Consider the following 26,293-nt stretch of genomic DNA (forward strand, 5'->3'; position numbering starts at 1 on the left):
ATACTAGTTCTGTAGCTTCAAGTTGACTCCTCACTTTTAGCTCAGTTGGCTGGATGGATGGTTTACAATGCAGAGTGATAACAATGTTGGTTCAATTCACATACTTGCATGTCTAACATGTCCTCCTGCACTCTTCATTGAAACCTGGTTGATCCCCGTGGCTTGATGCTAATGTATTTTGGAGGATATACCACGACACAAGGTTTCAGGTAGTTTTGGAGTACAATTCTGTTACTACTGATAAGCCATATCATGGATGCATATTCTTGAGTTTCTACATCGTTTGAAATCTATCCCATTTTATGTAATGATAGTGCCTCAAATCATGATGGAAACTTTTCTTAATGTAAAGACAGGGCTTGATCTCTATCAGAATTGTACGATGGACACTCACTGATAATGGAATATCAAATGTATCTGAGGTCTGCAGTGTAGTGAGAGTGATTTCAAGTTTGTTTTTTCCTCTCTGTTTTGTCAACTTGTGCAGATCCAATTTAGCAGGTATGCCCTTTAGGGCATGACAAATTCAATCAGTCATGGTGTTGCCGAGCTACTCTTGGGATATTTGTTGCATTAATGATTTTTTAAATTGACTCAGGAGGCATGGGCACCACTGGCTGGGCTGGTATTTATTGCCCAGACATAGTTGAGCTTCAGTGGATGGTGATGAGCCACCTTTTTGAACCACTGCAGTCCATTGTACTCATACAATGCCATTAAAGACGGAATTCTACAAATGTGACCAACAGCTCTGAAAAAAATGGCAGTGTATTTCCAAGTTAGGATGGTGCTACACAAACATAAACTATTGTCATATTGTACCTTTCACCATAGTCCCACAGGCTGCTCCCTTGTTAGGGAAAGACAACTGATATTGGGTTTAACCTGAGGGTCACTCTCTCCAGGTGAGGAATGGGTTTGAGAACACAGGACCTTCATGGTGACATCAGAAATTGAACACGTGCAGTTCGTATCAGTCTGCATTGCAAACCAGCCATCCAGCCAACGAAGCTAACCATTCCTGATGAAGGGCTTATGCCGAAAATGTCGATTCTCCTACTGCTCAGATGCTGCCTGACCTGCTGTGCTTTTCCAGTACCATACTCCCGACAACTGAGCTAACTAATCCTCACTACAAAATGTGACAAAATATGACTCATTGTCATATTTTGTATGAAGTGTCTTCATGTTGAAGGGATGAGGTTCTGCTTCATGACATTGTGCAGACTTTGCCCAAATGGCATTTTCTCACAAGGGACTGTACCTCAGCAAAAGTCAACAAGACAAAAAAACTGTTAAACCGAAAAGAAACGTTTGGTGAAAGTGATTCTGAGGGGAATCCCTGAACATAGGCGATGACAAGTCATCACAGCAAGGACCAAAAAACCTGTTTTTATGGACTGAATACTGTGGACAATCAGATCTTACCTTCTATATAACTAGAAGAAAATTCTTGTAATGTACTTTCTAGTTAGTTCTTTGTTCATTTCAGCTGCGGACTGATGGGACAAAATAAGCCTTAACAGAAACAGGCATTACCAAAATCTGTATTCAACTTATCAATTTTAGCATCAATGAAATTTTCATATATTTAAAGCTACGGGATAAATTCATAGTCTTCATTGATTGCAGGTTTGGGACCTCTGTGAATGGGGATCAGGAAGTTATCACACATCTATTTTATCCTCATATTGTGCAACCCGACTGCATATTGATTGGTTATAAACATAAGGTGGCAGTTGGTGTATCGTATGGGGAGGTGCTGATTTATTTTCTTTGTAAGTGAGAATGGAAAAATACAGCATTTGTGAAAGGGCATGAAATTTGGAAGGGACTTGGACATACAAGCATAAAGAACACAGAAAATCAGCCTACTGCTATCACAAGCAATTCAAAAGTCAAATGGCATATTGGCTTTTATTGCTAGGGTTTTGCAGTCAAGGTACTGGAAAATCTTGCAGCATTTTCCAAGGGTTTTGGTGAGACCACACCTTGAATATTGTCTGCCATCTTAGCTTCCATATTTAAGGAAGTCTATATTTTGGATATATTGCTTCCTGGGATTAGCCGGTTGCCCTGTGATTAGAGATGCATGAGCTTGGGTCTATGTTCTGTGCAGGCCTAAAGAGTGGAAAGTGATCCTATTGAAATGCACAAGATTCTGAAAGGGCCTGGAAGATACGTATTGAGAAGTTGTCCGTCAGTCTGGGGAATTTAAACATAGGGCAGAGTGTCAGGATTAGGGGATGATTATTCAGGACTGACATTGGGATAAATTTCTCCAGTCAAAGGACTGTAAATCTTTGGATTGTCAACTCCAGAGAATTGTGAATGCTACATCCTTAAGTTTATTTAAGGTTGCAATAGACATATTTTTGATCTCTTTGGAGATCAACAGATATGGGGAGTACGCAGGAAAGTGGATCTGAGGTCAATGATCACACGTAATCATTGCCTTTGACAAGGTGCTGCACAGGAGGATGTTAGTTAGGATAAAGCCCATGGTATTAAGGGCAAGGAGAGAGGATTGGCTGGCTGGTAGAAGTGGTACTGGAAAAGCACAGCAGTTCAGACAGCTGCCTGAGCTGCTGTGCTTTTCCAGCACCACTCTAATCTAGACTCTGATCTCCAGCATCTGCAGTCCTCACTCTGCACCTGGCTGGTGGAAGGCAGACAGTGAGATTAAAGAAGTCTTCTGGATGGCAGCCGATGACAAGTGGAGTTCCACAAGGGTCACTGTTGAGATCACAAATGTTCATGTTGTACATTAATGACCTGGATGAAGCAACTGAAGGCATTGTTGCTGTCCTTGCATATGACGCAAAAATAGGTGCAGGGACAGGTAGTGTTGAGGAAGTGAGGAGGCTGCAGAAGGAGTTTGACAAGCTAAGAGTGTGGGCAAAGAAGTGGCAGATGGAATATAATGTGGGAAAGTGTGAGGTCACTCACTTTAGTTGGAAGAGTAGAAGTTCAGACTGTTTTCTAAATGGAGAAAGGCTTCAGAAATCTGAAGCACAAAGTCCTAGTTTAGGATTCTCTTAGGGCAAGAAAGGCAAATGTAATGTTAGCATTAATTTCAAGGGACCTGGAATACAAGAGCAGAGGTATATTGCTGAGGTTCTACACGGCTCTGGTAAGGATGTATTTGGGGTATTGTGTGCAAATTTGGCTCTCACTTTTAAGGAAGAATGTGTTGGCATTGGAGGGGGTGCAGAGGAGATTTGTAAGAATGATCCCGGGATGCAGGGCTTGTCATATAAAGAGTGTTTGAGGACTCTGGGCCTGTATTCAATGGAGTTTAGAAGGATAAGGGGGCAATCTCTTTGAAACTTATTTTGAATCTTGAATATTGAGAGTTCTGGATAGAGTGGATGTGGAAAAGATATTTCCACTGGTAGGGAAGACCAGGACCCAAGGACACAGCCTCAGAGTGAAGGGATGACTCTTTAGAATTGAGATGAGGAGGGAATTCTTCTGGCAGAGGGTGGTGAATCTGTGGAACTCATTGCCCCAGAGGGCTGTGGAGTCTAAGTATTGTGACAGAGATAGATAGGTTCTTGATTAGTAAGGGGATCGAAGGTTATGGAGAGAAGGCAAGAGAATGGGATTAAGAAGTGTATCAGTCATGATCGAATGGTGGAGCAGAACTGAATGGGCAAATGGCCTAATTATACTCCTATATCTTACGGTCTTATGATAGCCCCTTGAGCCGTTCTGGACTGTCTGGTCGACTGCTGCTTCCATCTTGTAAGTTCTTGCAAGAAATGAAACTCCAACTCTCATAAAGATTCTTGTGAATCGTAGAGAATATATATAATAGAACAATAAATAATCATTGCTCCCAAAATGCTGAAATATTAGAAATATCATTAATTCATCTGAGATTGGAATATTACAATCATGCACTCTATCAAGCAATCTAGAGGAAACAATTCTTTAATCAACCAGGTGGCTAAAAGCATTCAGTTCAGAATTGTGTGTTTTAGGCATTAAGATACACTTTGTAATAACAGAGTCATTTTCCATCCTATAACTTAAGCTCCAGCCTTAATACTCAACCACGAAAGTCTGCAATTTGACCTATAATTAAGGGATAAAATAAACTAAATTAAGCCAGCAGTAATTTTGGTATCACATTTTTGATCGTTAAATATGTGCAATTAAAGAGAGTTTTATAATTATCCTTTTTAGGAGTAAAACCTTAATCACGATTCTCTCCAGTAGCTCTATGTCTGCTGCTATCCTGGAGATAAACGAATTTCCATCTTATAGCCCAATTTGTTAATATTTTAGAGATGTTGTTGGACCTCAGTACTGATAGAAATCACTCAGACATGTTAGTCAGTTAATGCAATGATCCTTTATTCTGGTTACAACTGATTTAACAAACAGAACTTCAGCCAGTCATACAAATCAAGCAAAGGAAAGCATTGGACTCACAACCTGATGTAATTATTACTTGTGAATGGTGAACCTGGCCAGAGTTCTCAAAAAAGGTCAATGTTGTTTGTCAGTCTTGGTTCCACACTGTAGTAAGATAACAGAGGAATTTTGTAATGAAATAATCAGCCATCATGATTAGAATATATACTTGAAAGGACTGTAATAGATATATTGATCAGAGCTCTTTCAATGACCTACTAGGCAAATCCATTGCTTGTGATGTAGCATCAAGTGAGTTGGATTGCAACTCTCCAAGGGGAAAGTGAGGACTGCAGATGCTGGAGACCAGAGTTGAAAAATGTGATGCTGGAAAAACTCAGCAGGCCAGGCAGCACCCGAGGAGCAGGAGAATCGACGTTTCGGGCATAAGCCCTTCCTGAAGGAGGGCTTATGCCCGAAACGTCGATTCTCCTGCTCCTCGGATGCTGCCTGGCCTGCTGAGTTTTTTCAGCATCACATTTTTCAACTCTGCAACTCTCCAAGGCACGTATTCTCAGCCTGTATGTAGTTGGCACATTTCCATCGAAAACAGTATGTTGGTCTCAGAGCTAGTAAGGCGCTGAGATATCAACCAGTGTTCCTACCCAGAGTTCACAACTCACCCTGCTCCACTAGCAATTGCACATCTGGAGATAGTGAGTCAGAGCAGAAATTATGGAAAATGTATGACACAGAAGGAAACTGTTGTGTATGTGCTGGCCCTGTCAGTGATGACGATATCTGCAGTTAAACTACTCACTGAGAATAATAATCTGTTTTTTTTGTCATGGGAACTCTGCATCAGATAGAGCAACACCATCATTTTGCAGTTCTCTTCTTTAAAAGAGTAAGGTAGCCTGTGCAGTCAGGGCAGGAGATAGAAGGTGAAAACTCAAGAGAAAGTAGTTGTTTTCTGTCTACGTATTGTTATGAGGTTATTTCTATTTTGTTTATTCATTTTGGGTTGTTTCTGAATTGTTTCCTAGACCATTTCAGGGGGTAGTTAGGACTAGAGCCGATGAATGTGTAGCTGAAGAGCTGGTTCAGGGATTCAGATTTTTGGATCATTGGGATCTCTTCTGGGGCAGAAACGACCTGTAAAAGAGGGAAGGGTTGCACCTGAACTGGAGAGGATCAGTATCCTGGCGGGGAGATTTGCAAGAGCTATTTGGGAGTTTTTAAACTAATCTGGCAAGGATGAGGGACCCTAAGCATTAGTGAAATAAGAGAGAAAGTTGAGGATGGTGCAGACATTAAAGAGAGCATGTTAAATAGACAAGGCAGGCAAGACCATGGCAGGGACCGAGGGAAGGCTGACAAATTGAACTATATTCATTTCAATGCAAGAGACCTGAAAGGTAAGGCAGATGAACTCAGAGCATTGATGGGAACATGGCACTGGGATCATAGCTATTACAGAAACATGGCTGAGGGAAGGGCAGGACGGCAGCTCAATGTTCCGGGATACAGATGTTATAGGAAGGATAGAAGAGGAGGCAAGAGAGGAGGGGAAATGCTCTTTTTGATTAGGGGAAGTATCACGGCAGTACTTAGAGAGGATATTCTTGAGGGATCATCCATATGTGTGGAACTGAGAAATAAGAAGGAGGTGATCACTTTGATGGGATTGTACTATAAGCTCCCCCAATAGTCAGTGGGAAATTGAGGAACAAATATGTTTTCAAAGTTTGCAATGAAAACAGATAGATGTAAGAATAATAGAGGTCTAATACTAGCAGATTTTAACTTGCCCCAAACAAAGACTGGGACTGCCATAATGTTAAGGGCTTGGATGGGGAGGAATTTGTTAAGTGTGTTCAGAAAAATTTTCTCAATCAATATGTAGATGGCCCTAATAATGAAGAGGCAAACTCGACCTCCTCTTTGGAAATAAGGCAGAGCAAGTGACTGTTAGTGGGGGAGCACTTTGGGACCAGTGACCACAATTCTATTAGGTTCAAAGTAGTTATGGAAAAGATAGACCTGATACAAAGTTAAAGTTCTAAAGTGGGGCAAGGTCAACTTTGAAGATATTAGATAGGACCTGTAAAAAAGTTGATTGGGGGAGATTGTTTTTAGGCAAAGGGATGTCTGGCAAGTGGGAAGCTTTCACAAGTGAGATAATGAGAGTTCAGGGCCAGCATGTTCCTGTTAGTGTGAAGGGCATGGCTGGCAAGAGTAGGGGACAATGGATGAATAGGGAGATTGAGGCTCTAGTCAAGAAAAGGAAGGAGGTATATTCCAGGTATACACAGCTGGGAATCCCTTGAGGAGTGTAGGAAAATCAAGACAGCCAAAAGGGGATACGAGACACCTTTGGTAGATAGAGTAAAGGAGAATCCAAAGAGATTCTACAAGTATATTAATGGCAAAAAAGTAACTAGGAAGCGAATAGGGCCCTTTAAATGTCAACAAGGCCGGCCATATGTGGAACCACAGGAGACAGGTGAGATCATAAATTAATATATGGAGAAAGACATAGAAGGTAGAGAACTCAGGGGAATAAATAGAGATGTCTTGAAAAGAGTCCATATTACGAAGGAGGAGGTTCTAGAGGTCTTAAAATGCGTAAAGGTAGCTAAATCCCAGGACCTGATCAAGTGCATCCCAGGACATCGTGAGAAGCTAAGGAAGCGGTTGAGAAACCCCTAGCAGAGATAGTTGTATCGTGGATAGTTATGGGTGAGCTGGATGGTGGCCAATGTTGTGCCATTATTTCAGAAAGTTTGCATTGAAAAGCCAGGGAACTACAGACCACTGGGCCTAATGTACATTCTTGGAGGGGATTCTGAGAGACAGGATCTATGTACGTTTGGAAATACAAGGATTGATTGGGGATAGCCTAGATGGCTTTGTGCGTGACAAATTGTATCTCACAAATTTGAGTTTTTTGAAGAAGTGATTATGAAGATAGGTAAAGGCAGAACAGTAAACGTCTGCATGGACTTTAACAAGGCCTTCAGCAAGATTCCACATTGTAGGCTGGTTAATAAGGTTAGGTCAAATAGATTCCATGGAGAGCTAGCCAAATTCATACCAAATTGGCTTGACGGTAGGAGACCTAGGGTAGTGGTAAAGGGTTGTTGTTGAGACTGGAGGTCTATGACTAGCGATGTGCCACATGGATCGGTGCTGGCACCACTATTGTTCATCATTTATATAACAATTTTGAGGAGAATATTCAAAGCATGGTTAGTAAGTTTGTGGATGACGTCAAAGTTAGTGGTATTGTGGTATAAGAAGGTTATCATAAAAAAACCATGGATCTTGATCAGCTGGGCCAGTGGGCCAAGGTATGGCAGATGGAGTTTAATTCAGATAAATGCAAGGTGTTGCATTTTGGTCAGACAAACTTAGTTAATTAATGGTCGGGCTGTGGGGAGTGTTGTCGAACAGGGAGACCTAGCGGTTCAGGTACATTGTTCCTTGAAAGTGGTGTCACAGGGAGCCAGAGTGGTGAAGAAGGCATTTGGCATGCTTTCCTTCATCGGTCATAGCATTGAGTATAGGGGTTGGGATGTTAGAGCTGTACAAGACATTGGTCAGGCTACATTTGGAGTACTAGGAGAAAGTGAGGACTGCAGATGCTGGAGATCTGAGTCAAGAATGTGGTGCTGGAATACCACAGCAGGTCAGGCAGCATCCAAGGAGCAGGAGAATCAATGTTTCAGGCAAAAGCCTTTCATCAGGAATGACGCTTGTGGCACAAGCCTCATTCCTGATGAAGGGCTTTTGCCTGAAATGTCGATTCTCCTGCTCCTGGATGCTGCTTGACCTGCTCTGCTTTTCCAGCACCACACTCTCGACTAACTTTGGAGTATTGCATGCAAGTCTGGTTGCCCTGCTGTAGGAAGGCTGTTATTAAACTGGAGAGTGTGCAAAACTGGATTTACAAGGACATTACCGAGACTGGAAGTTTAGGTTATAAGGAAAGGCTAGATAGTCTGGGATTTTTTTTTCCCTTGAGCGTAGGAGGCTGAGGGGTGATTTTATAGAAGCTTTTAAAATCCTGAGGGGTGAATAGCCAAGATCTTTTCTCTAAGGTAAGGGCATCCAAAACTAGACGGCATAGGTATAAAGTGAGAGGGGACTGAGGGTGGTGCCTTTATGGAACAAGCTGCCAGAGGAAGTGGTAGAGGTGGCTACAATTACAATATTTAAATGTCATTTGCACAGGTACATGGACAGGAGAAGTTTAGAGGGATATTGGTCAAATGCAGGCAAATGTGGCTAGTTCAGATTAGGATATCTGGTTGGCATGGGCAAGTTGGTCGAAAGAGTGCATATGACTCCAAACCCACATTGGCTGTGAGGCTGGCGTCTCACAATAAGAATGCCTGAAGGACACAACTGAACCAGTTGAGTTTTTTTTAATGGCAATTTGACTGACTATTGTCTGCTTTTTATTCTTTAAATAAGTTTATATATATTGGCTGTGGTCGTGAAGTGTCAGTCATCTCAGCTCCAGGACATCTCTGCACGAATCCCTCAGGGTAGTGTCCTAGGCCCAGCAATCTTCAGCTGCTTCATCAATGACCATCCCTCTGTCATAAGGTCAGAACTGGGGATGTTCGCCAATGATTGCACAGTGTTCAGCAGAAGCAGTCCGTGCTCAGATGCAACAAGATCTGGACAATATCCAGGCTTGGGCCGACAAGTGGCAAATAACATTTGTGCCACACAAATGCCAGTCCATCACCAACAAGAGATATTCTAACTACCGCCGCTTGACATTCAACGGTATTACCAGCCCTGAATCCCCCAATGCCAATATCTTTGGGGATACCATTGACCAGAAACTCAACTGATTCAGCACATAAACACAGTGGCTACAAGAACAGGTCAGGGGCTAGGAATACTGCAGCAAGTAATTCACCTCCTGACACCCCAAAGTCTATTCACCATCTACAAGGCACAAGTAAGGAGTGTGATGGAATACTCCCAACTTGCCTGGATTGGTGCTGTTCCAACAACACTTAAGAAGCTTGACACCATCCAGGACAAAGCAACCCACTTGATTGGCACCACATCCACAAACATTCAATCCACCACCACCAGCGCACAGTAGCAGCAGTGTGTCCTATTTACAAGATACACTGCAGAAATTTACCGAAGATCCTTAGACAGCACCTTCAATGAAAAACCCACAACCACTTCCACCTAGAACGACAAGGGCAGCAGATACTTGGAAACACCACCACCTGCAAGGTCCCCTCCAAGCCACTCCCACCCTGACTTGGAGATATATCGCCATTCCTTCACAGTCGTTGGGTCAAACTCCTGGAATTCCCTCCCTCCCAGTATTGCAGGTCAACCCACAGCAAGTGGACTGCAGCGATTCAAGAAGGCAGCTCACCACCAACTTCTCAAGGGCAAATAGGGTTGGGCTATCAATGCTGGCCAGCCAGCGATGTCCAAGTCCCACAAATGAATTAAATAAATTCTTAAATAGTTCATTGCCTAGATTACACGTGTAATAACATAGCCATACTTGGCACAACTTCCACACAAACAATATACTGCTGGTTCTGAAAATATGAAATAAAAACAGAAAAGGCTTAGCAGTCAGGCAGTCACCATGGAGAAAGAAGCAGAGTTACTGTTTCAGACTCGTGACTTCCCATCAGAACTGAAAAAAATGCTTGGGATGTAATAGGTTTTAACTGATCAAAGAGAAAGAGAAGGGAAACTGAAAGCAATGAAGATTAACAAGTGAAATAAAGAGCCAAATGAAATGCTCTTGGAATGAGGAGCAGGACCTTTACATGTTCTTGAATGAGAAATGGCAGTGAATGAAATGTCATTGCAAGCGAAATGCTACCGGTGTTACAAATCTGCACTACAGTAGGAAAAAGTAGAAAATTCCAGGTAAGGCTACATCTATGAAGAGTGAAACTAAGTTAACATTATTTGCAAAAACTTCCAAATTCCGACCTTTAAATGCCAAAGAGAAGTCACTGGATGAAAAATGTAGAAATCTTTCAAAAATACAATGACAAGTCCAAATCCTCTTTCTAAAAATATAACCTTGAGTTAAAATCTTACAGCTGGCATTTTTCACCACATTTCAAAATGTGAAAAATTTAAGAAAAGATGAAGAGAAAGAAATGCTGGCATTGGATATTTCTGTTTTACAAATACCCAACAATCATCGACTGCAAATTAAACAGGCCAGATTAATTACAGCTTTGCTTCAGCCTTTGAATAATCTGTGTGGTTACTTGGCATTGTGCTCTTGTCAGTGCAAAGCAGCTTATCATCTGATTAATTCTGAACAAAGCCACCAGAGATTTCTTTTTTTTAAAATAAATTCTTTAGCAATTTTTTTTCTTTGCACAGCCTTTTTCTATTGCATGTTAGATGTTGCTAATAATACAAGGAAGCCAAATTAACTCCTGCCTTCAACTATGGGGCATTTTGTGGCCCAGTTTGTGAACACAATATGCTGATTTTTCTTTTAGTGGTATAGATAATATTTATGTTCTGCTCTGCACAACCAAAGAAAATAAATGCAGTATCTCAGGCTATTGTCTAATATTGTATTTGCATTTGGGTGGTGTTAAATTCAGCACTATTTACTAGCTCCATAACTCACTGTTTAAAGTGACATGGAATTTGAGCCTTAAATGCTCATCTGTAGTTGCCTATGTGCCATCATGAAAGAGTATGGAAGTGTTCATGTATACTTCCTCATGATATACTGCACATGTATACTTCCTCATAGTATACTGCACATGTATATTTCCTCATGAGATTGGCCACTGTTCAGTTGGTAACGCTCTCACCTGTGAGAAGGTTGTGAGTTCAAATCTCATTCTAGGACGGGAGCATATATTAAGACTAACATTCCAGTATCGTACTGAGGGAGTGTTGAAGATGCTACCTTTGGATTATTCATTCCTGCAAGGCTTCATTTGCCCTCTTGGACTGAACATAATAGATCTGTGCCACTATTTCAAAGCCCTGGCTAATCTTTCATCAGTCAGCACTACAAAGCCCGCTGAGATTTCATCTTATTTAATTTAATATCAATATTAATTTAATAGGTAATATGGTGTGCTTCTCCAACATGAGACAAGCTTGCATCTTACAAGTTTTGACTATCATGATACTGTTCATTGAGAAATGATAAAAAGTGGAAAGTCTAGCCCCAGATCTATCCTAAACAGAAACTGCTGGTTATTATCCCAATTGTCTTATTGGGTGGGAGTGGTTTCTTTTATATATTGGATATTGATCAAAATGCTTTCCCTATAACCTAAACAAAAGAAAATCAGTATTTAGCAATACAAGAACAAATGCTGGAAATTACAGTGGGTCAAGCAGCATCATGGAGAGAGAGCAAGCTAATGTTTTGAGTCTAGATGACTCTTCATCAGAGTTGTAGGTTTGATGACCTTGACATGTTCAGTCTTTGGGACTGTTGATAACATTTACATATCAAATACGTCTGCTTGTGAAAAGTTTCTTCTATCCATGGATAGAATTTGTAATTAGCAACAATTTAATAATGGATCTTTTTCCCCCTTTCTTCCTCCAGTGGAGTTTATGTTCCTAGAGCTTGCTTCAATGCACTCCATTCGGCAGTTTGTCCAAAACTTCAAAGCAAAGAACCTCTTACTCCATGTTTTGGTAAATAATGGTGAGTTTTAATTATTTTTGCTCACACTACAGATTCATAATTCATAGTCTTGGGGTTACCAGTAAAGAATCTGCATATCTGTATGTAGAACTATTATTTTAAACTTTGAAAAAGTCTAGATCATGCACTTGTTATAATGTGGGTACTGCAGCAGTGACCGAGCTGTTTATTGCAATGAAACCTCACTACTCAATGTGAGCCATTTTAAAATCATGCATGTTTAATATTTAGACTGTTTGCAACTTCACACAAAGATGGAATAACTGATTTGGTTTTTGCTTTTAATATTTCAGAAACCATACACATTGCTGAAATATCAGAACACAGATAGAGCTATAATTTTAGTCATATGTTTAACATCAAAAAAGACAATTTTGCACCAAAATTGAAAATGTCTACTTTCCTTCTGTCACTCTGTATTCCTCCATTACCACTTTTTCCCTTTTTTTCTAACCTCATTCTATCTGAATTTTATCGATTCTTCCTGGTTCTATCCATGTATCCATTGCAATTAGTGTCCTGTCTTTGTGAAGGACATATTGTATTAATTTCCATAAGACCATAAGACAATAAGATATAGGAGTGGAAGTAAGGCCATTTGGCCCATCGAGTCCACTCCGGCATTCAATCATGGCTGATGGGCATTTCAACTCCACTTACCCGCATTCTCCTCGTAGCATTCCTTTCATTTCTCCTTGATCTCACTACCCATTTAGGAAATAAGGCAGTGGAAGTCAGCACAACGGTCATTTCTTTTAACACAAATAGTACAGAAAAACCACAAATCCCCTGTCATCCAAAAGGAGCCGGGAAGTAAACTAAAAAATTATTCTGTCAAAAATATTATAAGTACTTTGTATCTTTGTTTTGTTGATATGAAAACATGCTTGCTGAATATTCAATTTGTGTTACATTGTTGGTGGTGAGGAACATTTGAATGTACAAGAATCTTTTCCATGTGGTACTGAACTGTGAAATGTTTTACAGTCTGCTGAGTTTCTCATTGATATGGCAGAGTTGGGGAAAAGACGTCAGATGTAAATTGTTGATTGAAATTGGGGAAAGGGAGAATGGTGCTTGCTAACTGAAGTGCTACAGCACAGAAATATTAGATGCAGATTTGCAGATTTGATTGCATTGCCAGCTAGTTGTTGTCATAGTAGTGGATATGTTCGCTGAGCTGGGGAGTTGATTTGTCGATGTTTTTGTCCCCTGACTCGGTGACATCTTCAGTGCTTTGGAGCCTCCTGTGAAGCACTGCTGTACTGTGTCTTCTGGAATTTATTTGGTTTTGTTCCTGTTACTTCCAGTTGCCAGTTCCAGTAGTTTGTTGTAATGTTTGATATGTTGGGTCTAGGTCTATGTGTCTGTTGATGGAGTCCGTGGATGAGTGTCATGCTTCTAGAAATTCTCTGGCTGTCCTCTATTTAGCTTAACCTTATTGTTGTTGTGTTGTCCTAGTTAAATTTCCTTGTAATCTGTGTGTATGTTTACCAGGGACAGCTGGTCGTGGCGTTTAATGGCTAGTTGGTATTGGTGGATGTGGATTGCTAGTTGTCTGCCTGTTTGTCCTGTGTAATGTTTCATGCACTTTCTGCATGGAATTTTGTAAGTCATGTTAGTCTTGCGCATACTGGGTCTTTTGGTTTGGTGAGTTGTTGTCTGAGCCTGGCTGCCGGTTTATGGACTGTCATGAATTTGATGTCTGGCTGTTAGTTCCGAGACATTTTTTATATCAGGTAGTGTGGCTAGTGTGTTGGGTTGTGGCATCCCCTCGTCGCATTGTTTGTCTGCTAGGCATCTATGGATGAAGTTGCTGGGAAGAATCTAGCTGCTGTGCCAGCTTTGGCTCAGTTGGAGCATTCTCCCCTCCTTAAGTCAGTTAACTTTAGGTTCAAGTTCCTTCCAGAGACTTGGACATATAATCTAGCAGGTAATTCAGTGCAGGATTAATGGAGTGCTGCAATGTTAGAAGTGCCATCTTTCAGATGGGATGTCCCTGACCTCACCAAAGATTCAGTACTGGGGCGACTGCCTTTCTTGATACAGATCAATGTCTTTGGTAAGGTTGTTTCGCCTTCTGGGCAAGTCCACAGGTCTTTCAGTGTGCACCAGAGGGTCATAGTCTCATAGATTCCATAGAATCCCTACAATGTGGAAAGACACCATTTGGCCCATTGAGTTCACACCCGACTCTCCAAAGAGAATCTCCCCTGCCCCCTCCCATTCTATCCCTGTAACCCTGCATTTCCCATGGCTAATCCATCTACTCTGCACATCCCTGGATGCTAAAGACAATTTAGCACAGCCAATCCACCTAACCTGCACATCATTGAACTGTGGGAGGAAACTCGGAGGAAACCTACACTGACACAGGGAGAATGTGCAAACTCCACGTAGACAGTCTCCCAAGGCTGGAATCGAAATTGGGTTTCTGGCGCTGTGAGGCAACAGTACTAACTACTGATCTCAGAGTAAGGGGTTTCCCAGTTCGTATGAGATTAAGAGGAATTCATTCTCTCTGAAGGTATTAAATCTTTGGAATTCTTTACTACATAGGGCTGTAGAGTCTGAGTGGTTAATTATACTTAAAGCTGTGATAGATTTTAATCAGTATGGGAATCAAGAGGCGAAAAGGCAGGATAGTGGAGCTGAGGATTATTGGATCAGCCATGATCTCATTGAATGGCAGAGCAGGCTAGATGGGCTGATTGGTCTACTTCTACTCCTATGTCTTATGGTCATACGGTAAAAGATCCGATACCTTTATTCAAAAAAGAGTAAGGGTGATACAGGCCATTATTTAGCTCTCAATGAACAGCAATGAAATTGATGATCCAGTCATCATGTCGTTGCTGTTTGTGGAACCTTGCTGTGTGTTTCCCAGATTGTGACAATAACTATCCATCAAAACAAGGCTGACTGGAAAAAGGAGGAGAAAGTGAGGACTGTAGATGCTGGAGATCAGAGCTGAAAATGTGTTGCTGGAAAAGCGCAGCAGGTCAGGCAGCATCCAAGGAGCAGGAGAATCGATGTTTCGGGCATGAGCCCTTCTTCAGGAAGGACTGGAAAAAGGATTTGAACATCTTGAGATCATGAAATAGTCCAAATCATCGCAAATTCTTTCTGTTTCTATTGATCCTAGTGTAAACCAAGTATTAAAGCTATGGCTTACTTTTCTGTATGGCTGAATCCACACTGGCCAGATTTTCTTCAAATTTAATGTAACAATCAAGCTAAGAATTAGAACAAATTCCAAAATGAAAAATAAATATGTTGGGATCAGGGAGAGTCATGTAGATTGAAACAGCAATTTATGTTTTTTTCTGTTTTGTGTGTTTTAGTTTAATGTTGAACACAGAGGTGATGTAATCTGAGATTATTCCTGACATAAAGATGTTTGGAAGAAAGAACATCCACAAGGAAGACATTGAGTGAATTAACAGAGAGATGAGCTGGCAGAGCTGAAGGGATAAAACAGAAATAAAATATGCAGCAAAATGCAAATATTATAAAAGGGAAGGTCAAAGCACAAGCAGATAAAAGATTTTAAAAATAAACTAAGCAGTTTGAGGGAGGAAGGGATATTTGCAGAATGTATTGTAAAAAGGACAATGTTAATGTTATCTTTTTCAGTGTTTGCGTTTGTTATGCTCTGTTTGAAAGGTAGGTGAAAGAAGATTTACCAAAGTTCGAAAGGGAATTGTACATTTAAACATTGAAAATAGGAGCTGGATTAGGTCATTCGATCCATCAAGCCTGCTTCAGCATTCAAAGAGACCAGGCTGATCATTGATGTATTTGTCATTTATCCCCCTATCCCCCTGTCCCTCAATGTCATTAGTATTCAGAAATCCATTGGCTTAGGAAGAAAAGTAGGCCACTTAGCCCATTGAGTCTGTTTTGCCATTCAATGAGATCGTGGCTGATCTATTCATCCTAAACTTCACTTTCCTGCCTTTTCACCTAATAACCCTTGATTCACAGCCTTAAAGTAAAGGGAAGAACTTTTACAACAAATTCCTCCTCCTCTATGTCTTAAATGTGCAGCCCCTTAATGTGAGATATGTCAGGTACTTCCGTTGTAATTCTATGTTGCGAGTCTATCTAGTGTAGATTATGGATCTGTATGTCTGGAAAAGAAAAAGTTAAGGCTGTAGGGACATTGCAGAGTGGAGGATAAATTGAATAGCTCTGTGAAAAGGATGCAATGTGTTCTGAAACCTGAAATCATTAAGGAGAGGGCTTTAGATGTTCCAAAGTATTAATGACTAGGCCAAACAATAGAAGGACAAAGTTAAGATGATGATGGAATGAGAACAGCCCTGTAAGTCAAGGACACCACCTTGATTTTGATTCACTACTATATGGGTAAAAGTAAGATAAAGTTGCCATCATCCCAGAGGACAATAAGTCTGCTCTCTGATTTTGAGAGTGATGATTGGTAGCGTTTTAACCTGAAGGTCACCATGCCTCAGCCAAAGAGCAAATTGAGTAACTTTAGCTGGCACCAGAATTGAATTTGTGCTTTGACCTCATTTTGCAGAGAAATTGAAAATCACCTCTGAGTTCCCAATCCCAGGACATTTAATTGCTGCTTAAAATGATCAGATTGTGAACGGTCTTCACACGTATCCATCCACTGAGTTGCAGTTAAGAGCTGTTTTGTCAAAGTTTATGGTTGGTGGAATAGTCAGAAAAGAAATTGATATTTCAGTCATGTCATGGGATCACTTTCAAAGCCAATAATTGTAAAGTCTCTTGCCTTCGTTGCTATCCAGAACTCAAAGCAATCTGTCAGTCCCTTAAGATTCCTTGCTCATTGACCTGTCATCTTGCAAGATGTATTCTTTCACAAACTTCCTTTTTACATCCAGATCGATTCTCGAAGGTTGAAGGTAAAATTAATAGCAACCATTATTGTCATATGTCAGATGTATGCAGTGTGAAGAAATTAGGCTGACAAGCATGAAGCATTTTGGTCATGCAGAGATTGGGAGAACGTGCAACTCCATGTAGTCACCCAGGGCTGGAATTAAACCCGTGTCCCTGGCGTTATAAGTCCACAGTGCTAGCCATTGAACCACTGTGTACCCATCATTTCTTATCAAATCCATTACTGAATGAAACAAACCCAAGAAGCTCTAACTGTTAGTGCTCACCAGGTTCAGAATGTGTAGTGATGTTTAATTTTGGGCTATTGCTAATATCAACTAACCCATAATGAAATCCATTTAACTAAATGGGAACAACTCACATCAGCTTTTTATGCTTTTCATAAACAGCATGGTGAGATTCTTGCTAGGCACCAGTGATTTGAAAATTGATGAGGATTGACACTTGTTTAAACCTCTTTGTTTATGACCCAATTCACTTGCTAAAAATTCCCACCTTACCAAGCTTGCTAAATAAGCTCGACTTTGGGAAAAACCAGGAGGGAGCCCAGATCGAGGACCTGTTAGATTCAGCTCACCACTTGCTCTGAATGATGTCCATATTGTAAATTGGGCACCAGTATCTCAAGGCACAATCCATGGGCACAGGCCACACGCACTCCTATGGACATTAGCATTCAACATGTACCAGCCTCTAAGAACCCTGATGGCATATTGCCAGTCTGCTTCTGTACTTCAGTGTTGTGTCTTAGGCTGCACTGGCAGCTGTAATCATAATTCTGATGTAGTGACACGCACCTACTTCATGGACTGGACATGGCTGCATCTCCGAGCTCTTTGATTGCTCTCACTGCACTCAGTCATTTAGGTACTCGTAGAATCACTGGCGGCGCAGTGGCTCAGTGGTCATCACTGTTGCCTCAGAGCGCCAGGGACATGAGTTTGACATGACCCTTAGGTGACTCTGTGGAGCTTGCACATTCTCCCTGTGTCTGCCTGAGTTTCTTTTAGACACGCTGGTTTTCTCCCACAGGTGTGCAGGTTAGATGGATTGGCCATGGTAAAATTGTCCATCGTGTCCAGGGATGTGTAGGCTAGGTGGTGGGTTAGCCATGGGAAATTGGGGTCATGGGGATAAAGTGGGGGCCGTGCCTGGGTGGTATGCTCTTCGGAGAGTTGGTGCAAACTCGATGGGCTGAATGGCCTCTTCAGCACTGTTGGGATTCTATGCTGCCTTGCCTTTTTTCACTTTTCCCCTCAGCCAAAGTTATCCAGCTCGTACAACTGCTGTGCTGACACAAAACCAGGAAACTGCCTTAGTCATCAGCACACCACAGTAGAGACAAGGGGGATAGCCTTCACCCAGGAGTTCCTGATACAGTAAGTAAAATTGAATTGCTGATACTGGTCCAGACCAAGCTTTAGGACTTCAGAGTCAGGATTCTCTCCTCAGAAAGGCTGAGTAAGCAAATGATGGGCGGCACACCACCCACCTTGAGTTTTTCTGCCCTATTGTGGACTGTTTTCCTCCAGAAATGATGCATGGGAGATGAAAGTTGGTTGCATAGCTATTGCATTTTTTTGCAGTTGGAGGGTGAAAGGGAAGTGTAGAAGGCATGCCGGTATTGTGTCAGTGCTGTGACCTGTTGGGGTGGGTGACTGCGAGTGAGGGAAGATGTTGCAGGCAAGAGTGAGTGTGTGTGAACCTTGGTGAGACATGGGCACAGTAGCAGTGATAGAGGAAATGTCAATTTTCAGAGAGAAGATGGCAGAACCTATCCTGTGGAATGGAGAAGGACATTGACCTTCTTCCTATAGTGCTGGCCATTCCTTCAGATGGCTGAGACTGATTGAAGCCAGGTGGTAACCTCTGATCAGGCTGCTGTGTTCTGGTGTCATGGTGTGTCCTGCTAGTCCTCGAGGAGGAGGAAGAAGTCCTGCATCAGCACCACCCCTTCCAGTAGGACCTCTGGGACCCTACCTGCAAAGCAGGGCAGCAATTGTCCTATGTCTGTCACATCTGGGACAGAAACGTCCGGAACTGCACAGGGCATTTCTGGACTGACAGTACTTGTCCAGATGCACCATGGGCTTACAGTGCAAGGGATGCTAGTCTTTTGGCAGATAGCTGCTGTGTGGGAGAAAGCGAGGACTGCAGATGCTGGAGATCAGAGTCAAAAAGTGTGGAACTGGAAAACACAGCAGGTCAGGCAGCATCCAAGGCTCAAGAGAATCGACATTTCAGGCATAAGCCCGATGAAGGGCTATGAGGGAAATGTCAAATTCTCCTGCTCCTCGGATGCTGCCTGACCTGCTGTGCTTTTCCAGCACACATTTTTCACCTCAGATATCTGCTGTTTGCTGAGTTGTCCCTGCTACGGTATGTAGTAGGAATTGGATTTGGGAGATACCATAGGGGCAAGTCTGTAATTAAAAAGGAAAGTTTGGCAAGATACAGCAAGAACACTCATTAGGCTTCACAGCGACAAAATCTCCAAATAAATCCCAACACGGATCCCATGTTTGTTTGACCTAACTTTGAAATTGAGATGCTCCTGCATTTCCTTGCCACGTCAGAAGCTCATCCTGCAACTCATGCTGATAACAAACAACAATCCTTGCGCTGAATTTTTTAAAGTTCTCATTCATTATAAAGAGGTTAGCTGTGAGTCTGTCCTTTCATTTGACTGATTAATTGTGGCCATTTTCTTGGTCTGTTTACTCTCTTCTACAACAGATCTTTACCTAATTGCTTGGCAGTCCCTAGCATATTTAATACTGAAAAAAACCCCACACTTTTGAAGTATTTGGTCTGGCATTTATCAGGATTTGCAAGAATACCAATTTAGAGGGAAAAACTTAAGATCAGTTGGCACTGTCATTCAGTATAAATGGTGCTTTACCCCCAAATTAATATTCTTGTGAATAGTCCAGATGAGTGCAAGGTGAAATGCATTGACAAAACATGTCTTTCCTTAGCCAGAATCATGATCTTTCACTTGTAAGCCAAACAGTGGTACATGCTGGGTTGGGTAACTGCTCGTGCACTGTTTCTAATTGCTTTCAGAGGAGTTTCACTCCTCTTGAGGACTAAGGGGACAAGCCAAGTGAACATGAGAGAGCAGGAGGAAGGGGCTGGGTGGGGGTGCATATCTGCAGAGACCATACTACAGGGGTATATGTTGCTTTATCTTAAACTGTTCAAAACATGGGCCTTAAAGCATCTTGTTGATAGGATCGCCAGAGGATGTAAAAGTCACTATGGATCTCCCTACCTCCTGAAGCACAGTGACTCGGTGGTTAACATTCGTGCCTCACAGCGTCAAGGACTAGGTTCGATTCCAATCTCAGCCTGTGTGGAATTTGCACATTCTCCCCCTGTATGTGTGGGTCTCCTCCAGGCGCACTGGTTTCCTTCCACAGTCCAAAGGTGTGCAGTCTAGGTGGATTGGCCATGTTAAATTGTCACGTGGTGTCAAGGGATGTGCGGGCTAGGTGGATTAGCCATAGGAAATGCAGGGTTCCAGGAATAGGGTAGGGAGTTAAGTCTGGATGGGGTGTTCTTTGGAGGGTTGGTTCGGACTTATTGGGCCAAATGGCCTGCTTCCATACTGTAGGAATTCTATGATTTCATGATACCACTGACTGGAACAGAAACTCTGGTGTCCCAGTGCAGAACCTGGGTGACATGTTTGGACCTTTAGCAACCATTAGTATTTTATTATCCTGACATCATTTGGGTCTGAGAGACGGAACCAAGCTGAGATAATGTGAAAAGCATCATCTGTTCATTGTTCTGACTCACAGCAAATGTATACCTAATTATCAGAACAAGAGAAAACACCTAGGAACAGAGAGATCTTGGGCTCACATGCAAATGTAGGCTGAAACACACAGAAACTGAAAATATCGAGGATCAAAAAAAAGAGAAGGAGCATAGAAACATGACTAGCCTTATTCCATTCATGTTAATGTATTTTCTCCCATGGTTGTCAATGTGCTATACAGAAGATTATGTTTCAAACAGCCATTCACAAAAAGAAATTCACAGAAGATAGCATTACCAAGGAGCCACACTGGATTCACTTTATATGGGTCAGTATGCTTTGCAAAACATTGAAGACAGGCATCAATTATTGAATGGGTTGTCTGGTATTTGTCACACCATGTTGCTTGCACTGGCCACTGACCTACCAAATGAACATTGTTATTAAAGAACAATTGGAATTTCAACATGACTTTCCCTGCCATCTCCCATCACCATTACTCAACCTGCCTCTTTTAGAAACAGCGTCTTTGAAAAACTAATCAGCCATATACTAATATTACATAAACTAGAAAAGACATAACGGTTTTTTCGTGCTTGCTTCATAGCTTCAGATTCTGTTCTACTGCAAACACTTAATATCATAGAGTCATAGAGATGTACAGTATGGAAACAGACCATTTGGTTCAACTCGTCCATGCTGACCAGGTATCCTAACCCAATCTCGCTGCATTTTCCAGCACTTGGCCCATTGTCCATCTAAACCCTTCCAATCATAACCCCATCCAGATGCCTTTTAAATGTTGTAATTGTACCTGCCTCTACCACTTCCTCTGGCACGGTAAAAACAATGACTGCAGATGCTGGAAACCAGATTCTGGATTAGTGGTGCTGGAAGAGCACAGCAGTTCAGGCAGCATCCAAGTAGCTTCGAAATCGACGTTTCGGGCAAAAGCCCTTCATCAGGAATAAAGGCAGTGAGCCTGAAGCGTGGAGAGATAAGCTAGAGAAGGGTGGGGGTGGGGAGAAAGTAGCATAGAGTACAATGGGTGTGTGGGGGAGGGGATGAAGGTGATAGGTCAGGGAGGAGAGGGTGGAGTGGATAGGTGGAAAAGAAGTTAGGCAGGTAGGACAAGTCCGGACAGGTCATGGAGACAGTTACTGAGCTGGAAGTTTAGAACTTGGGTGAGGTGGGGGAAGGGGAAATGAGGAAACTGTTGAAGTCCACATTGATGCCTTGGGGTTGAAGTGTTCCGAGGCGGAAGATGAGGCGTTCTTCCTCCAGGCGTCTGGTGGTGAGGGAGCGGCGGTGAAGGAGGCCCAGGACCTCCATGTCCTCGGCAGAGTGGGAGGGGGAGTTGAAATGTTGAGCCACGGGCTGGTGTGGTTGATTGGTGCAGGTGTCCCGGAGATGTTCCCTAAAGCGCTCTGCTAGGAGGCGCCCAGTCTCCCCAATGTAGAGGAGACCGCATCGGGAGCAACGGATACAATAAATGATATTAGTGGATGTGCAAGTAAAACTTTGATGGATGTGGAAGTCTCCTTTAGGGCCTTGGATAGAGGTGAGGGAGGAGGTGTGGGCGCAGGTTTTACAGTTCCTGCGGTGGCAGGGGAAAGTGCCAGGATTGGAGGGTGGGTTGTTTGGGGGGGTGGACCTGACCAGGTAGTCGCGGAGGGAACGGTCTTTGCGGAAGGCGGAAAGGGGTGGGGAGGGAAATATATCCCTGGTAGTGGGGTCTGTTTGGAGGTGGCGGAAATGTCGGCGGATGATTTTGTTTATGCGAAGGTTGGTAGGGTGGAAGGTGAGCACCAGGGGTGTTCTGTCCTTATTACGGTTGGAGGGGTGGGGACCCCAGCTCAGTAACTGTCCCCATAACTTGTCCGGACTTGTCCTACCTGCCTAACTTCTTTTCCACCTATCCACTCCACCCTCTCCTCCTTGACCTATCACCTTCATCCCCTCCCCCACTCACCCATTGTACTCTATGCTACTTTCTCCCCACCCCCACCTTCCTCTAGCTTATCTCTCCACGCTTCAGGCTCACTGCCTTTATTCCTGATGAAGGGCTTTTGCCCGAAACGTCAATTTCGAAGCTACTTGGATGCTGCCTGAACTGCTGTGCTCTTCCAGCACCACTAATCCAGAACACTTCCTCTGGCAGCACATTCCATACATGCACCACACTCTGCGTGAAAAGGTTGCTCATTTGCTCCCTTTTAAATTTTTCCCCTCTCGCCTTAAACCTTTGCCCTCTACTTCTCGACTCCCCCACCCAAGGGAAAAGACCTTGTCTATTTATCCTATCCATGTCCCTCATGATTTTATAAACCTCTGTAAGGTCACCCCTCAGCCTTCTCTGTTCCAGGGAAACAGCCCCAGCCTATTCAGCCTCTCCCTATAGTTCCAACCCTCCAACCCTGGTAATATCCTTGTAAATCTTTTCTGAATCCTTTCAAGTTTCTCAACACACATAAGGAGGGAGCCCAGAATTGCACAGTAAAAAGTCACCTTGCTTATTCCAGTCCAATAATCTGCCATCGTTTGAGTACATTCATTGGACACAGCCTGGTACAGACACTGGCATTCTGGTGATGACAAAGTGGGCGACCTTTGAACGGCTGCTTGCTAACATTTGATCATTGTGAGAGATGACAAAACGTAACTTCAATAAACATCCTCATTCTGTGACTCAGCTGCCAGTCAATCGATCACCACACCAGGCCCTAACAATGTTTGCTGTATTTGCAGTCCCTGGAGTAAAATGTTTGTTACTGTCAGTATGTGCAGAAAATGTCATTAATTGAATTTACAATGAGATATTAAGCCGTATTACTAATGATTTTGTAGCACTGTTTATTAAACACAGAGTCAACTTGTCTTTATTACCCCATCACAATTTCAAATTATAGTGTGCTTGTCTTCAATTTCTTAATCGGGTTAACCAGCTCTAAAATCTGATTGATTAAAGTCCCACTTCCCTTTAATTTGACACTTCTAACACTGAGGCAGTTTTCAGCATTGCTGTCAGATTATTCATGCTATAAATTACCAAACCAGCCTATTGTAGGTTTTATGTGACAAATGCAAACTGCTCCCCTCTTTCTACTATAACCTGCTTAAAGGCCCAGCAAGTCTTGTGCCTTGATAGTGCCTTTTATGTACTTAGGGCTTCCCAAAGCACTTTACAATGTAGTAAGAATTTCTGAGATGGAGGAAGTATGATTTAGAAACCTTCATTCAACACATCCAGGCCATTCTCCATACCACCTTGCTTTGGGGCAATGAACCTGAGTCTTCCTTCGGTGGCAATTCAAAGTGTTCCCACTGAAGACACCCAAGGTCCATCATGAGAATTTGAATGCAGGACCAAAATCACTAAGCCCTCCATACTGGATTCAACAACATGGAGCGTGCCCTCCAGGACATTCAACTACATCTCATGCATTGATGATTGCAGGTTCCCCAAGGTCAATATGGTGGCTTGGTGGCTCAGTGGTTAACACTGCTGCTTCATAGCGCCAAGGATACAGATTTGATACCAGTCTCTCCCCATTTCTGTGTGGGTTTTCCTCGGATGCTCTGGTTTCCTCCCACAGTCCAACAATGTGTAGATTAGGGTGGATTGGCCATGGTAAAATTGTCCATTGTGTCCAGTGATATGTAGGTTAGGTGGATTAGCCATGGGAAATGTAGGGCTATAGAGTAGGGGGGTGGGTCTGGGTGGGATGCTCTTTGGCAGGTCGCTGTGGACTCAATGGGCTGAATGGCCTGCTTCCACACTATAGGGATTCTATGAAGTACTGTCTCGGATCAAACGATACCAAGGTGATCAGTAAAAGTAGTACAAGGACACCCCAAAAAAAATCATAATTAGAAACTCCTGCATTGCATGACGACATATCTCTTGGGAATACAGGGCAGCTGACCGCCCATGTGGAGACAAGCACTGAAGTTGGGTTCGACCCAATTTTGACGACCATCTTTACCAAGCTGATAACATCCATCATACTGAAAGGAGGATGAGAAACGGAGCAACAGCTGAATTTCCCCAAGTGAAATAATCAACAAAATAATCTGCCAATTTTTGGGTACTGTGCTGAGTTCATATTCAGACGATTCAGTCATGTTCTGTCTCAGCTGCATAGTCTGACAGGTGAAAGTGAGGACTGCAGATGCTGGAGATTAGAGTTGAGAGTGTGGTGCTGCAAAAGCACAGCAGGTTATGCAGTATCCGAGGAGCAGGAGAATCGACGTTTCGGGCAAAAGCCCTTCATCAGGCGTAGTCCAGCAGCCCCTCTGAGGTTCCATGTTTGCCAATGCCATGCTGACAGTTATTTCAGGTTTCTCCAGCTGCTACCACACACAGACATCGGAGATGTGCGCAATGACTGGAGAAATTTATAGAACATACAACTTTACAGCACAGTACAGACCCTTCAGCCTTCAATGTTACGCTGACCTGTGAAAATAATCTGATGCCCATCTAACCTACACCGTTCCATTATTATCCATATCTATGCCCAATGCCCATTTAAATGCCTTTAATCTGGGCGAGTCTACTACTGTTGCAGGCAGGGCATTCCACGTTTCTACTACTCTCTGAGTGAAGAAACTACCCCTAATATCTGTCCTAAATTTATCACCCCTCGCTTTAAAGCTATGTCTCCTCGTGTTAGCCTTCATCATCTGAGGAAAAAGGCTCTCACTGTCCATCTAACCCTCTGATTATCTTATACGTCTCTATTAAATCACCTCTCGCCTTTCTTTTCTCTCTAATGAAAACAGCCTCAGTTCCCTCAGCCTTTCCTCGTAAGACCTTCCTTCCATACCAGACAACGTCTTAGTAAGTCTCCTCTGAACCCTTTCCAAAGCTTCCATATCCTTCCTAAAATGCGGTGACCAGAACTGTAGGCAATACTCCAGGTGTGGCCTTATCAGTGTTTTGTACAGCTGAAGCATGACCTTGTGGCTCTGAAACTCAATCCCCCTACCAATAAACACCAACACACCATATGCCTTCTTAACAACCCTATCAGCTTCGAGAGTGTGATGTTGGAAAAGCACAGCAGGTCAGGCAGCATCCGAGGAGCAAGAGAATCAACATTTCGGGCATAAGTCCTTCATTCTGATGAAGGGCTTATGCCCGAAACATTGATTCTCCTGCTCCTTGGATGCTGCCTGACCTGGTGTGCTTTTCCAGCTCCACACTCTCAACTCTAATCTCTACCATCTGCAGTCTTCACTTTCTCCCAACCCTATCAATCTGGGTGGCAACTTTCAGGGATTCATGCACCAGGACACCGAGATCTCATTGTGCTTCTACATTGCAAAGAATTTTATAATTAGCCCAGTACTCTGCATTCCTGTTACTTCTTCCGAAGTGAGTGACCTCACACTTTTCCATATTAAACTCCATTTGTCACTTTTCAGCCCAGCTCTGCATCTTATCTATGTCCCTCTGTAACCCACAATATCTTTCACCACTATCCACAACCCTGCCTACCTTAGTGTCATCTGCAAATTTACTAACCCATCCTTTTACGTCCAAATCATTTATAAAACTGACA

The 26,293-nt window shown here is 42.6% G+C and overlaps 1 protein-coding gene across 2 annotated transcripts in view; it reads left to right on the top strand.

Annotated features, from left to right (window-relative positions):
- The window catches only part of dhrsx (dehydrogenase/reductase (SDR family) X-linked), a 284,000-nt gene that overhangs the window by 186,926 nt on the left and 70,781 nt on the right, over nucleotides 1–26,293 (top strand). For both annotated transcript variants that reach the window (XM_072576905.1, XM_072576904.1), the window contains one exon: nucleotides 11,963–12,064. In XM_072576905.1, coding sequence (XP_072433006.1) covers nucleotides 11,963–12,064 — 102 coding nt within the window. The remainder of the gene's footprint in view (nucleotides 1–11,962; nucleotides 12,065–26,293) is intronic.

This window comes from Chiloscyllium punctatum, chromosome 9 (assembly GCF_047496795.1).
Source record: "Chiloscyllium punctatum isolate Juve2018m chromosome 9, sChiPun1.3, whole genome shotgun sequence".
Lineage (NCBI taxonomy): Eukaryota > Metazoa > Chordata > Chondrichthyes > Orectolobiformes > Hemiscylliidae > Chiloscyllium > Chiloscyllium punctatum.